Genomic DNA, 13,924 nt, shown 5'->3' with positions numbered 1-13,924 from the left:
CTTGTAATTTCTCCTCCCTACCTGCGGAGACGCTGCGTGGCAGGACAGGCAGTGGGTCTGAGGATCCGTCGGGGCAGTGTGTAGGGGTGAAGCCTGGCACCACAGCGGTGGCAGTGCTGATCTCTCGGAGTAGAGTGCTCACCCCCTGGGTGGACTCCTTCCATAGGCTCCCTATGCCCTGGGTGGACTCCTTCAGGAGGTGGCTCACGGAGGAGGAGGAGCCGCCCGCCCGGGTTACACCGTTCAGGTCTGTGTTGTCGATGTTGATGGCAAACAGGATGGAGTTTAGTCCTGTGTGAAGGGTGGAGAGAGAGGAGAGGGTCTGGTTACTAGTCGTTCACACAGCACTAATGGTAGTGGATAAGGTGAGTTGGTTCCCCCCAACTACCAATGTATAGCTCCCTGAGAATTGGAAAAGTGCTACATAAATCCAAATCCATCAGCACTGCACTAGACACAGTAGATGGGTAAACTCAGATTGCAGGTCGCGGTGATAAGTACAACATAAGTATATAAGTATAACACTAAGTATAACACTCCCAATACTTTCAATGCATCTTCCCGTATTGGTGGGTAAACGCTTACACTAAATAGAAAAGCTGAGTAAACAGCGTTTACGCGCGTTCACCCTCCACTACACCACTGACTGCATATCACACAGGGAATAAGTGACTCAACTGTGACTCATGGCTTACTGTAAAGTAGCTCTCTGAATGGTAGAGACATGAATGTGTTTCACCAGAGGAATCCGAGTCATGCTCTCACCTGCAGCCATGGTGGGCAGCATGCTGGCTCGCTCCTCGTCCAGAATAAACGCCCAGTCTTCATAGAATGTACTAGAAAACACAAAGAAATAAGATATAGTGGCAAGAAAGGTCCAGACTCCACACACACACACTGACCTGAGATAAATACAGACATGCATACAAACAGACACGGACTCTTACCCGAGGCGTATGCCGTCTGCGAGCAGCGTGTGTAGGTAGCGTTCTAGTGAGTGTTCGTTGAGGGCACAGCGGAGCCAGGCGCGGCCGCGGCCCAGCTCAGAGAAGATGTGTCTCAGGGAGTAGAACCGCTGCAGCTCATGGCGGTTCAGATGCTCCTTCACATAGAGCCAGAACGTCAGCTCTGAGAGAGAGAAAGAGAAAAAGAGAAAGAGAGAGATGCACCAAAAAGAAAGTGAATGTCCACTGCTTGCTACTCCCAAGATCTATATCCTCTAACACAGCTAGAATTTGAACTAATTTCTGCGCACTTAAAGCCATTTCTTACCAGCTGAAGCTTCTGAATGGCCATGTCAAAGGTCAGAGATCAAAAGGTCAGAGATCAAAAGGTCAGAGAGCAGCCAGTAAAAGCTTAAAGATCATCTAAGTAATCACAGTTCTAAACCATCATATTCATCCACTGACTAATTAGCCATGTTCACACCTTCCTCCTTTTCCTCTGTCTCATCAAGACCTCAACAACTCCCCAGAGGATAGAGTCACCCAACACATCACCTATTGGCCAACAGTTTTCACTCTTTATATAACACCCAACTTGCAAGACAGTTTGAAAGTCTGTTCGCTGTAAGTTTTCAAATTCTTGATAATTAGTGTGAATAACTGCTATGGAGGTCTCTCTTTAGCATAGCATTACCATATGGCCTTAGAACAATGTGTTATAAAACAGCCTGTTTCCCTCTGTAGCACTGGACTTATTAAACACTGATTATGGTAGCTGTGTCCCAGAGTTCTCTCTCCATCATCACCAAGGCTTTGTTAACTGGGACAGGAAGGGCTAATGGAGAGGCCCAATGAAGTAAAAGATTATCTAGAAACTTGAAGTTTTGTAATTTCCTAAATACATAATCTATGTCTAAAAACAACAATGCAAAGTAAAAACAAGTTGACATTGAGGTTAAAGTGTGCCTTCTCAATTTAACAAATGTTGCTAAGCGTTGCTTTAGACAAATTCAAGATGTTCTTTGTATGAAACATCTTAAATTACAGTTTACTTTGAGCAAATTCAGAATTTGCGATTAATCGTGATTATTCACAGCAAACCCTGCAATTAACTTAACGAAATGTTTGAATTGTTTGACAGCCCTAACAACAACAACATCTGGTCCACTGACACCTCTTTTAAAAAGTGTACAGCCAGGATTGTCGGTTTGAATTTTACCACTGCTTCTTTTAAGAAACCACAACAGGTGCTGGGCTGCCCTCAGAGAGAAAGAGAGAGAATTTTCTTTCTTGTCGTTTTTGACTAAATCTGTTGCATAACCCTCTGGTTTCACAGCCAGTATCTGCACCTGGTTTCTCTATCAGTCGTCCTACAGCATCTGTTTCCTGCATGGAGAGTAGACACTCATCACAGCCGTTCTCTCCTACTCAGGTGAGTAAAGTATTCTCAGGTCTCCAGTTTCCCAGGCTAATATTAGGTATGTTTCTTTTCTTGTTTTTATAGCACCTTGCACTTGTACCTTTTCTATTCTTTCGAGCATCGATTCAATTAAGTCTATTATTTTAGCATCTTGGCCTCCTTTGGTTATTCCTTTTCACGGTTTGAGTGCAAGTAGCTTTAGAACTCTACTAATATTAGGCTGTTACTAGGGAAGTCGAATGAATGGGCTGCTGCACAATCACTATGGGGAGCTCTTTCTAGAGTCCCCGGGTTAAATTAGAGCATTTTTAAAATCTCTAAAACGGTTTAACTAGTGAGAAATATATGTGAATATTGAAAAAAAATCTGAGCGTTTGCTAGATTTACTATCATCCTAAACTGAGATATTGAATTATTTTGCCATATCGAATGAATGTATATTATGTTACTTTCCATGATCTGGACAGTATGCATTACTACATTACACAAGCTGACGTTTTGCCACATGGAATTGGGGGGAATTACACATCCTATAGAAAAAGTTTATAGTCAACACAAGATCAATTGCTTAAAACAGATCAATATCTACGGTTTTGTACTGTTCCTTTTTGTCATACTCACTGGGGGTCGCAGGACTTAGAACGCAGCTATACATTTATTTCTCAAATGCACAGATAGTTTGGGGTGGTATCACTATATAAGTTGCTGGCCACACACCAATACACTGATTTTACAGTCAAATTACCACTTAAATAGCAGCCAACCGTTGTCACTGATTCTATCCTATGGCGGGTCGTGATTTGATGACGTTACCTAACAGAAAAAGTGTTTGTTCCCTTTTCCATGATGGCAGCCTCCCGCCATCCCAAAATATAGATATAAGCCTTCTACAAGTTCTCATCTGACCAACCATGTATAGGTTATTCCGTGTGGCCTTTGAATAGTGTTCGTTTAAACAGCCCTACACCGCAAATGTTTGCCCCCGTTCTATTGATTTCAGCGTGATATCGATGGAAGTGATTAACATAAAAAGTGCTGCTTTACACTTACCGGGTTTGCGATCCACTTGAATCAAAATTCAACACTTAAAAATGTAGCTAGATGTCTTCTACAAATTGTACTCTAACCAGTGATGAACACATTATTCCCAGATTCAGTGGTTTTTTTTGCTGTGTTAGTTCTTATAGTCTGACTCAGTCATATACCTCTCATCTGACCAAAATCTTCAAGGGCCCCCAGTGCAGATAAAGGTTACCAGTACTTCCTGGAAAAACTTTTTTTTTTATACTTCATATCACTGTAATCTGTTTCCAGGTCATGTGACTGTACCTGCTTCAGTCTTGCTGGTGAATCCTGCAGCCTGCTTGATGGCAGCAGCAGTGAGAGCCAGTCCTTTACTCTTCCTCAGGCCATGCTGGAGGACAGCCTCAAACTGGGCACACAAACAGATCACCCTACAGGGGAGATACAAACACAAGCATTACAATACATCACACACATGCACACACACATTATACATAACACACATTACACATACACACACAAAACATCAGTAAATCATATCAGTTTTAAAATAATAAAGCACATTGGTACCTGCTGTCTAAATCTGAGGCGATCTCCTTTCTTCCTCCAAAGCGGATTTGGCACTGAACAGACATGAAGAATGAAGATGACATGGCTAGCAAAATAACTATGATGCAACACTTTTACTTCCTCAATGGTAGCCTGCCAGCTAAAGTCCACAACATCAAACCAGGTTGAGAAAGAACAATGTGCACAGTATTATGCCTTATAAACAGTAGAGAGTAGATAAGTTCACTGTAATTACACTGTAAAAGCACATCATTATGAGTTTATGATTACATTACTAATTTTAACATAGCTGTAACGCACTCCTCTTCAGTGGAGATTATCCATAGTAGAGGAGGGCAATAGGACGGCTAACATAACCTGTCCTTTCACGTACAGTGCAGCTAACCTAACCTGTCCTTTCACGTACAGGGCAGCTAACCTAACCTGTCCTTTCACGTACAGGGCAGCTAATATAACCTGTCCTTTCACGTACAGTGCAGCTAACCTAACCTGTCCTTTCACGTACAGGGCAGCTAATATAACCTGTCCTTTCACGTACAGGGCAGCTAATATAACCTGTCCTTTCACGTACAGGGCAGCTAATATAACCTGTCCTTTCACATACAGGGCAGCTAACATAACCTGTCCTTTCATGTACAGTGCAGCTAACATAACCGGTCCTGACACGTACAGTGCAGCTAACATAACCTGTTATGACACGTACAGTGCAGCTAACATAACCTGTTATGACACGTACAGTGCAGCTAACATAACCTGTTATGACATGTACAGTGCAGCTAACATAACCTGTTATGACACGTACAGTGCAGCTAACATAACCTGTTATGACACGTACAGTGCAGCTAACATAACCTGTTATGACACGTACAGTGCAGCTAACATAACCTGTTATGACACGTACAGTGCAGCTAACATAACCTGTTATGACACGTACAGTGCAGCTAACATAACCTGTTATGACACGTACAGTGCAGCTAACATAACCTGTTATGACACGTACAGTGCAGCTAACATAACCTGTTATGACACGTACAGTGCAGCTAACATAACCTGTTATGACACGTACAGTGCAGCTAACATAACCTGTTATGACACGTACAGTGCAGCTAACATAACCTGTTATGACACGTACCGTGCAGCTAACATAACCTGTTATGACACGTACAGTGTAGCTAACATAACCTGTTATGACACGTACAGTGCAGCTAACATAACCTGTTATGACACGTACAGTGCAGGTATAAATGTTGCTGATGATTGTTGTGTTATGATTGTTGTGACCCCTCACCTAATCTCTCGTGGACAGATCTACGTAAACATAACTGGTACCGTAACCATAGAATCTGTCGGGAAGGAATGGGATGCGTGGGATAACAAGCTGTAGTAGTTCCAATGTTTGGGTTTTTCCATCACTGGTTATTTGGACAAATCACGATTTTGCAGGCGTTAACATCTTTCGAATTTCGGAAGGGGAGGGGACATTTGGCCGGTAACTTGCAGAGAGAGAGTGAAGCTCCTCGTTAAATCTCTTCTCTTAACATGTATGGACCCAGAACTTAATCGAGCAGCTGACCAATTATGCAAGACTTCCGAGATTACCATTCACCTGTTTGACAGCGTCCAGCAGCCTCTCTAGCAGGTGTTGTCTCTTTGCGTCATTCTGCTGAGGGCCTGGAAAGGAGAAGGAGGGCGATCATACAAACATGACCGTCTGTCAGTTTGGTAGTCTCATCTCAGATTTCTGGCCTAAGCGTGACTAGCCTGCATAATGGACAAGTAATCTCTGGCTAAATCACAGAGCTGTACAACTATTTCACCAAGCTTATCAGAAATGTATACATTAATGTGTTCCACAAAGAAGAATATGATTTGGTCAAATATATCTTTATTCTACAGTAGGAAAATGACATAACACATTTTGGAGATACTGTAATAACAAGAAACGGTTGTTGTAATTAGTATTCACCAACAAATACATGCAGTTTGCTAAGAAAGTACTACCTTGGAGAAAGTAATGGGCTAGATGAGGTTGGTCAGGACTCAGGAGCAATAACAAAATAGGTCTAATATGGTTCGAGGGGTTTCTCTTTGATGTATCAACAATTGATTTATTCATGACTTCTATGATGTCATGCAGTCAAGCCATAATTCGATTTGCATGAGGAGATTCAAGATACCCGCGGGAAGAGTCATTATCTATCCTTTACGCCTGCCTAAACTCATTAATAGAATGATGCGTTGTCATCCATTCTAAACCTCATTGTTTTAATAGGCCTATATGTGCACAAAACATATACAATTCCTGTAATAAACCAAAGCCATTTCAATTGGTGATGGTAGAACAAAAAGTGTTTGTTTTTTTAGCTACAACTCACCGTTCATTCTGTCAGTCCGAGTCGTTAGTGTTGTTGTTGACACACCACATGTAAACTAGTTCATAGCTCTTCGGTTCGACATGGTGGAAATCCAGAATTCTATTGCTATTCTGTACGAACCGAACCCTGGGAGGCAGAGAGCACTACTTCCATGATTTTGCCCTCCCTTCTTCCCATCAACCCAACCGGGGTCCGTAGCCCACTGTTGCGCATGTCGGCTGGAACTACAGAGGCCTGCGAGTAGCCGTTTATCACTATCGCTATAAGAGTTAAACCGAGTCACATTTGTAGATCAAATGTTTGACTTACAAACCCAGACGCACTTGTAGTTTCAGTGACTGGACTGTCGTAGCTCTGGTTAATCTATAAATTGTAATAAATTACATTTATTGTGCCACTGCCCGCAAAGCGAAACATCGTCGGCACTGCAGGTCACATGACCAGACACACCGTTGTCATATGATAGGGTAGGGGTGGTGTGGGATCTGTAGTTCGTTAATATAACCTCTGTTAAACATTCACTTCTTTTCAAACACATTCATTGATAGTTTTCGCTTTCTATGGCAAGCAGTGTGTGTGTGTGTGTGTGTGTGTGTGTGTGTGTGTGTGTGTGTGTGTGTGTGTGTGTGTGTGTGTGTGTGTGTGTGTGTGTGTGTGTGTGTGTGGGCGGGAGGGAGGGAGGGAGGGAGGGAGGGAGGGTAGACTAGAGACATCAAGCTACAAAGCCAGACCTCCACAACCCCGTCTTTCCCTCTGTAATTTAATCTGTGTGGTTAAAGATCTGTACTGTCTTGGTTGTGACCAGTATGGTGGTGCCCTCCTCTGTGGAAGGGACAGGCAGGTTGGCGTTGCAGTCGGGAGTCTGGCTGTTTGTTCCCTCCTGGAGAACCATGGCTCCAGCTCCACTCGTCAAGCTGTCTTGTCCCATGATAACCACTGTCTGCTCAGGGACATCATAAGAGACCCTCTCAGTCCCAGGACACTCTGCTTCCTGTAGTCGTGATACTGGGAGATAACATTGCAGTGAGTTACATACTGTATGATAGAGATATAGGGTTAGGCAATGTATTGGGTATAGTCACAAGAATATGCATTCGAGTCATTCATTGTAGTTCTTCACAGAGTTTTTACATTTGACTTATCATTATTGGAGGGGAATTTCCATTCATCACAAATGAGTGAATCAATCACCAATCAGATGTGGAAGCATTGTCACATATTGTGACAGATAGGCGTAACCTGTGTGCCTGCTACTAACAGCGAATCACTGTATAATCATTTCCCATCATATGAAAGGTAAAGCAAGCTATGTCATATTATGACTGACATGCAGATTCTGTAACCTGTCTGCTGATAACAGACCATCACTATATAACCACATATCACCTCCCTATGCTTCTTTGTGTTTTATCTTACATTTGTTCCTTGGGAAACGTCTGCATGTCTTCTTCCTCAGTACCTGCAGCAGCAGCAGGAGAGTAGTAAAAGCACACAGGAACACAAACAGCCAGACCAGGGTCAGACGAATGTTGAACGGCTCAGGGGCTTTGCTCTCTGATGCTGGACAGGTTAACAGAAAAACATATGTCCATAATGCTCATACTTATCCTACAGATTCACTGGGCCAGCTTCATTTGTCTATGCCTCCTTCACTTGAGTATAAGGACTAACAATACAATGTCTCACATAACAATTCAGATGGCAATATTTATAACAATGCTCAAACATATTCTATAACAATAACAAATATAATCATGTTTATTCATATACAGCTGCATAATAATTTCAGAACTCAAATGATCAAAAGTTAGAAATGTTAAAACAGTATTGTACTTACATTGAGTACAGTATGTTGTGCAAACCCTGGGTGGTGAATTGCATCGTAAATAGCATTGTTTACACTCCTCGACTAGCCCATCATAGTAGTATCCCAGTCCACACTGTCCTTCTGACATAGCAATACAGTATAAGACAATCAAGAATAAGATCTGAAATAGATGCTGAAATGGTTTACTTTCCAGTTTCAGTGACTGAGATTGACTGGGCAGTTATGGGGTTCTGGTTTTAAAAGAGAATACATAATATGTAAATAATGTGTAATGTAGGGGAAATCCCTCTGCTACACAGAGACTGGTGAGATTTCAGAACGAGAGAGGAACTATACCCACAGCACGAGGGTGTTATTCACCACAGAAAGTAGGTAAATGCACTGAGTACCCCCCGCCCCCCAGTCTATTAACTAATGATGTCACCAGGCAGGACAAAACTCCATCCCACTGACACAGACTGAAATTTCATGTTGTCTTTTAAATAGATCTTACACTCAAACAGAATTATAATTTTCACAATTTCACAATATAATTCCAACCTCAAAGTGTGGATGTAGCACGCGCTCAAGCAGGTATATTTCACTGGTCACCCCCAAAGCCAATTCCTCTTTGGCCGCCTTTCCTTCCAGTTCTCTGCTGCCAATGACTGGAACGAACTGCAAAATTCACTGAAGCTGGAGACTCATATCTTCCTCTCTAACTTTATGCATCAGCTGTCAGAACAGCTTACAGATCATTGCACCTGTACATAGCCCATCTGTAAATAGCCCACCCAACTACCTCATCCCCATATTGTCATTATAATTTTTTTTTCTCCTTTGCACCCCAGTATCTTTACTTGCACATTAATCTTCTGCACATCTATCACTCCAGTGTTTAATTGCTAAATTGTAATTTATTTCACCACTATGACCTATTTATTGCCTTACCTCCCTAATCTTACTTCATTTGCAACACACTGTATATAGACTTTTCTATTGTGTTACTGACTGTACGTTTCATTATTCCATGTGTAACTCTGTGTTGTTGTTTGTGTCACACTGCTTTGCTTTATCTTGGCCAGGTCGCAGTTGTAAATGAAAACGTGTTCTCAACTGGCCTACCTGGTTAAATAAAGGTGAAATCAAAAATATATATATACAGTGCCTTCAGAAAGTATTCACACCCATTGATTTTTTCCAAATTGTGTTGTGTTACAAAGTGGGATTCAAATAGACTTAATTTTCATTTTTTTGTCAACAATCTACACAAAATACTCTGTAATGACAAAGTGTAATTCTAACATTTGTAAAGAATTTAAATATGAAAAATAAAACACTAATATATCTATTAGTGTTAGTATTCAATCCCCTGAGTCAATACATGTTAGAATCCCCTTTGGCAGCGATTATAGCTGTGAGTCTTTCTATAAGTCTCTAAGAGCTTTCCACACCTGAATTGTGCAACATTTGCCCATTATTCTTTTCAAACTTCTTTAAGCTTTGTCAAATTGGTTGTTGAGCATGGCTAGACAACCATTTTCAGGTCTTGACAATTCAAGCAGATTTAAGTCAAAACTGTAACTCGGCCACTTAGGAACATTCACTGTCTTCTTGGTAAGCAACTCCAGTGTAGATTTGGCCTTGTGTTTTAGCTTATTGTCCTGCTGAAAGGTGAATTAATCTCCCAGTGTCTGGTGGAAAGAAGACTGAACCAGGTTTCCTCCAGGATTTTGCCTGTGCTTAGCTCCATTACATTTCAACTCACCTGTCCTTAATGACTACAAGCATACCCATAACATGATGCAGCCACCACTATGCTTGAAAATATGAAGAGCGGTACGCATTAATGTGTTGTATTGGATTTGCCACAAACATAACACTTTATATTCAGGACAAAAAGTGAATTGCTTTGCCACATTTTTTGCAGCATTATTTTAGTGCCTTGTTGTAAACAGAATGCATGTTTTGGAATATTTTTATTCTGTACAGGCTTCCTTCTTCTCACTCTGTCAATTAGGTTAGTATTGTGGAGAAACTACGATGTTGTTGATCCATCCTCAGTTTTCTCCTGTCACAGCCATTAACTCCGTAACTGTTTTAATTAAATCCCTGAGCAGTTTCCTTCCTCTCTGGCAACTGAGTTAGTAAGGACGCTTGTATCTAACTTACACATAAGTCCCTGTCGATGACAAGCACACCCATAACATGATGCTGCTGCCACAATACTTGAAAATACACAGGGTTTCACTCTGTATTGTGTTGGATTTGACCCGAACCTGTAGTTTTTAATTTAGGCCAAAAAGTAAATTTATTTGCCATATTGTCTTGCAATATTACGTAATAGCATTGTTGCAAACATAATGGATGATTTAGAGTGGGTTTTTTAAACACTTTGTCATACAGGCCAGTAATATGGGGTGAATGCAATGTTGTTGATTCCTTTGTACTTTCAAGTATTGTGGTGGCAGCAACATGTTACCCGTATGCTTGTCACCGGTAAGGACTGTGGAGTTTGTTAGGAAATATGAAATGAGAAAAGCCCGGGTAAAAAGTTAGAGGAAAACCACGTCAGTCTTCTGAAAACCTAACCCGGGGTTAGGGTTTTATTTTTCTGCGAGACAATCGGACTGTTAACTTAAGAGGCCCATCAGACAAATTCTTTGGCCACCATAACTATTTCCCCAATTGGCCTGGTTTACCACACGGAGCCATGCTGTTCTGTCTGCCGATGTAATAGCACGAGGGGGCCACAACAGACTTTGGTCCGTCGCGACGTCCCTCTAAGGCCTTTCTGCTAACTTGCTAGCTGTCTGAAGCCACTCACTGGACTCCTTTGATTCACTCGGCTATGCATGCCTCTCGCTAACATCAATATACCTTGTCCATTGCTGTTTTGGTTAGTATTTATTGCCTTATTTCACCGTAGAGCCTCTAGCCCTGCTCAATACGCCTTATTTAATACTTTAGTTCCACCTACCACACATGCGATGACATCATCTGGTTTAAATGATATTTTTAGAGACAATATCTCTATCATCGTCACTCTATGCACAGGCTTACCCCCAAATGTATTCACATCCTATCATACCTTCTGTCTGTACATTATGCCTTGAATCTACTCTACCGTGCCCAGAAATCTGCTCCTTTTACTCTCTGTTCCGAACGTACTAGGCGACCAGTTCTTTTAGCCTTTAGCCCTACCCTTATCCTACTCCTCCTCTGTCCCTCTGGTGATGTGGAGGTTAATCCAAGCCCTGCAGTGCCTAGCTCCACTCCCATTCCCCAGGCGCTATCATTTGTTGACTTCTGTAACCGTAAAAGCCTTGGTTTCATGCATGTTAACATTAGAAGCCTCCTCCCTAAGTTTGTTTTATTCACTGTCCTAGCACACTCTGCCAACCCGGATGTCCTAGCCGTGTCTGAATCCTGGCTCAGGAAGACTACCAAAAACCCTGAAACTTCCATCCCTAACTATAACATTTTCCGACAAGATAGAACTGCCAAAGGGGGCGGTGTTGCAATCTACTGCAGAGATAGCGTGCAGAGTTCTGTCTTACTATCCAGGTCTGTACCCAAACAATTCGAGCTTCTACTTTTAAAAAATCACCTTTCCAGAAACAAGTCTCTCACCATTGCCGCTTGCTATAGACCACCCTCTGCCCCCAGCTGTGCCCTGGACACCATATGTGAACTGATTGCTCCCCATCTATCTTCAGAGCTCGTGCTGCTAGGTGACCTAAATTGGGACATGCTTAACACCCCGGCCATCATACAATCTAAGTTTGATGCCCTCAATCTCACACAAATTATCAATGAACCCACCAGGTACCACCCCAAAGCCGTAAACACGGGCACCCTCATAGATATCATCCTACCCAACTTGCCCTCCAAATACACCTCTGCTGTTTTCAACCAAGATCTCAGCGATCACTGCCTCATTGCCTGCATCCGTAATGGGTCTGCGGTCAAACGACCACCCCTCATCACTGTCAAACACTCCCTAAAACACTTCAGCGAGCAGGCCTTTCTAATCGACCTGGCCCGGGTATCCTGGAATAAATGTAAGGTTTTTGCCTGGTCATTCTTTAAAAATGCCATCTTAAATAAGCATGCCCCTTTCAAAATATTTAGAACCAGGAACAGATATAGCCCTTGGTTCTCTCCAGACCTGACTGCCCTTGACCAGCACAAAAACATCCTGTGGCGTTCTGCATTAGCATTGAATAGCCCCCGTGATATGCAACTTTTCAGGGAAGTTAGGAACCAATATACATAGGCAGTTAGGAAAGCTAAGGCAAGCTTTATCAAGCAGAAATTTGCATCCTGTAGCACAAACTCAAAAAAGTTCTGAGACACTGTAAAGTCCATGGAGAATAAGAGCACCTCCTCCCAGCTGCCCACTGCACTGAGGCTAGGAAACACTGTCACCACCGATAAATCCACTATAATTGAGAATTTCAATAAGCATCTTTCTATGGCTGGCCATGCTTTCCATCTGGCTACCCCTACCCCGGTCAACAGCCATGCACTCCCCACAGGAACTCGCCCAAGCCTCCCCCATTTCTCCTTCAACCAAATCCAAATAGCTGATGTTCTGAAAGAGCTGCAAAATCTGGACCCCTACAAATCAGCCGGGCTAGACAATCTGGATCCTCTTTTTCTAAAATTATCTGCTGAAATTGTTGCAACCCCTATCACTAGCCTGTTCAATCTCTCTTTCGTATTGTCTGAGATTCCCAAAGATTGGAAAGCTGCCGCAGTCATCCCCCTCTTCAAAGGGGAGACACTCTAGACCCAAACTGCTACAGACCTATATCTATCCTACGCTGCCTTTCTAAGGTCTTTGAAAGCCAAGTTAACAAAAAGATTACCGACCATTTAGAATCCCACACTACCTTCTCCGCTGTGCAATCTGGTTTCAGAGCTACCCGTCACTACTCTGGACGGCTCCGACTTAGAATATGTGGATAACTACAAATACCTAGGTGTCTGGTTAGACTGTAAACTCTCCTTCCAGACTCACATTAAGCATCTCCAATCCAAAATTAAATCTAGAATTGGCTTCCTATTTTGCAACAAAGCATCCTTCACTCATGCTGCCAAACATACCCTCGTAAAACTGACCATCCTACCGATCCTCGACTTCGGCGATGTCATTTACAAAATAGCCTCCAACACTCTACTCAACAAATTGGATGCAGTCTATCACAGTGCCCTCCGTTTTGTCACCAAAGCCCTATATACTACCCACCACTGCAACCTGTATGCTCTCGTTGGCTGGCCCTCGCTTCATACTCGTCGCCAAACCCACTGGCTCCAGGTCATCTACAAGTCTCTGCTAGGTAAAGCCCCACCTTATCTCAGCTCACTGGTCACCTGTCACGAGAATTTTCAATCCCAATGATAATAACTAACAATTATTAAAGCTTTGACTAATTCCCGAGGTTTGTAAGACCCTGGGTTTAATAATAATTAGGCAAAGACTCAGCTTATGCAAAAGGTTCGTACAGTTTATTCACGAGAACGTTCTAAAGTCCACAATACAAAGACATGCCATTTTATAACTCACTCCCTACTTAGGCACATACCTCCACACAAACAGTAGATAGCCTACGCACATACATACACATGAACAGTAGGTGGAATGTATCCTTCCCCATGGTTCTCACCACTGTTAATCACTACCAAACTGGCAGTTCCATCCCCCCGAGATTAGAGGAACCTTGAAAGGACTCCCTGTCCTATCGTAAGTTTCTCAGAGTTCTAGCCAGGTCAGGTCATA

At 42.5% G+C, this 13,924-nt stretch overlaps 2 protein-coding genes across 6 annotated transcripts in view; both read right to left on the bottom strand.

Annotated features, from left to right (window-relative positions):
* snx29 (sorting nexin 29) overlaps positions 1-6,767 on the bottom strand; it is a 110,852-nt gene extending 104,085 nt beyond the window's left edge. The window contains exons 1-7 of one of the 5 annotated variants that reach the window (XR_014383001.1): positions 6,333-6,767; positions 5,564-5,628; positions 3,958-4,010; positions 3,694-3,818; positions 948-1,128; positions 766-836; positions 22-291 (exon numbers count right to left, since the gene is read on the bottom strand). Coding sequence is in view for 3 of the 5 variants with exons in the window: in XM_014179669.3 (XP_014035144.3) it covers positions 22-291; positions 766-836; positions 948-1,128; positions 3,694-3,818; positions 3,958-4,010; positions 5,564-5,628; positions 6,333-6,339 (772 nt within the window). In the remaining 2 variants the exon portion in view is untranslated. Of the gene's footprint in view, positions 1-21; positions 292-765; positions 837-947; positions 1,129-3,693; positions 3,819-3,957; positions 4,011-5,556; positions 5,629-6,332 lie in introns of all 5 variants that reach the window. The other 4 variants (XR_014383000.1, XM_014179669.3, XM_014179668.3 and 1 more) reach the window with 4 other exon arrangements.
* Positions 6,768-6,978: 211 nt separating this feature from the next.
* On the bottom strand, positions 6,979-8,381 carry tnfrsf17 (TNF receptor superfamily member 17). Its single transcript, XM_014178965.3, has 3 exons — positions 8,170-8,381; positions 7,749-7,892; positions 6,979-7,337 (listed from the first exon to the last, which is right to left on the bottom strand). Exons 1-3 carry the CDS (start codon positions 8,285-8,287, stop codon positions 7,093-7,095), a joined length of 507 nt encoding a protein of 168 aa, XP_014034440.1. The 5' UTR covers positions 8,288-8,381; the 3' UTR covers positions 6,979-7,092.
* Between the last annotated feature and the right edge of the window lie 5,543 nt (positions 8,382-13,924).

This window comes from Salmo salar, chromosome 28 (genome assembly GCF_965601325.2).
Source record: "Salmo salar chromosome 28, fSalSal1, whole genome shotgun sequence".
NCBI lineage: Eukaryota > Metazoa > Chordata > Actinopteri > Salmoniformes > Salmonidae > Salmo > Salmo salar.
The sequence above is the reverse complement of the archived record's forward strand: the minus strand, read 5'-3'. Positions and strand labels throughout refer to the sequence as shown.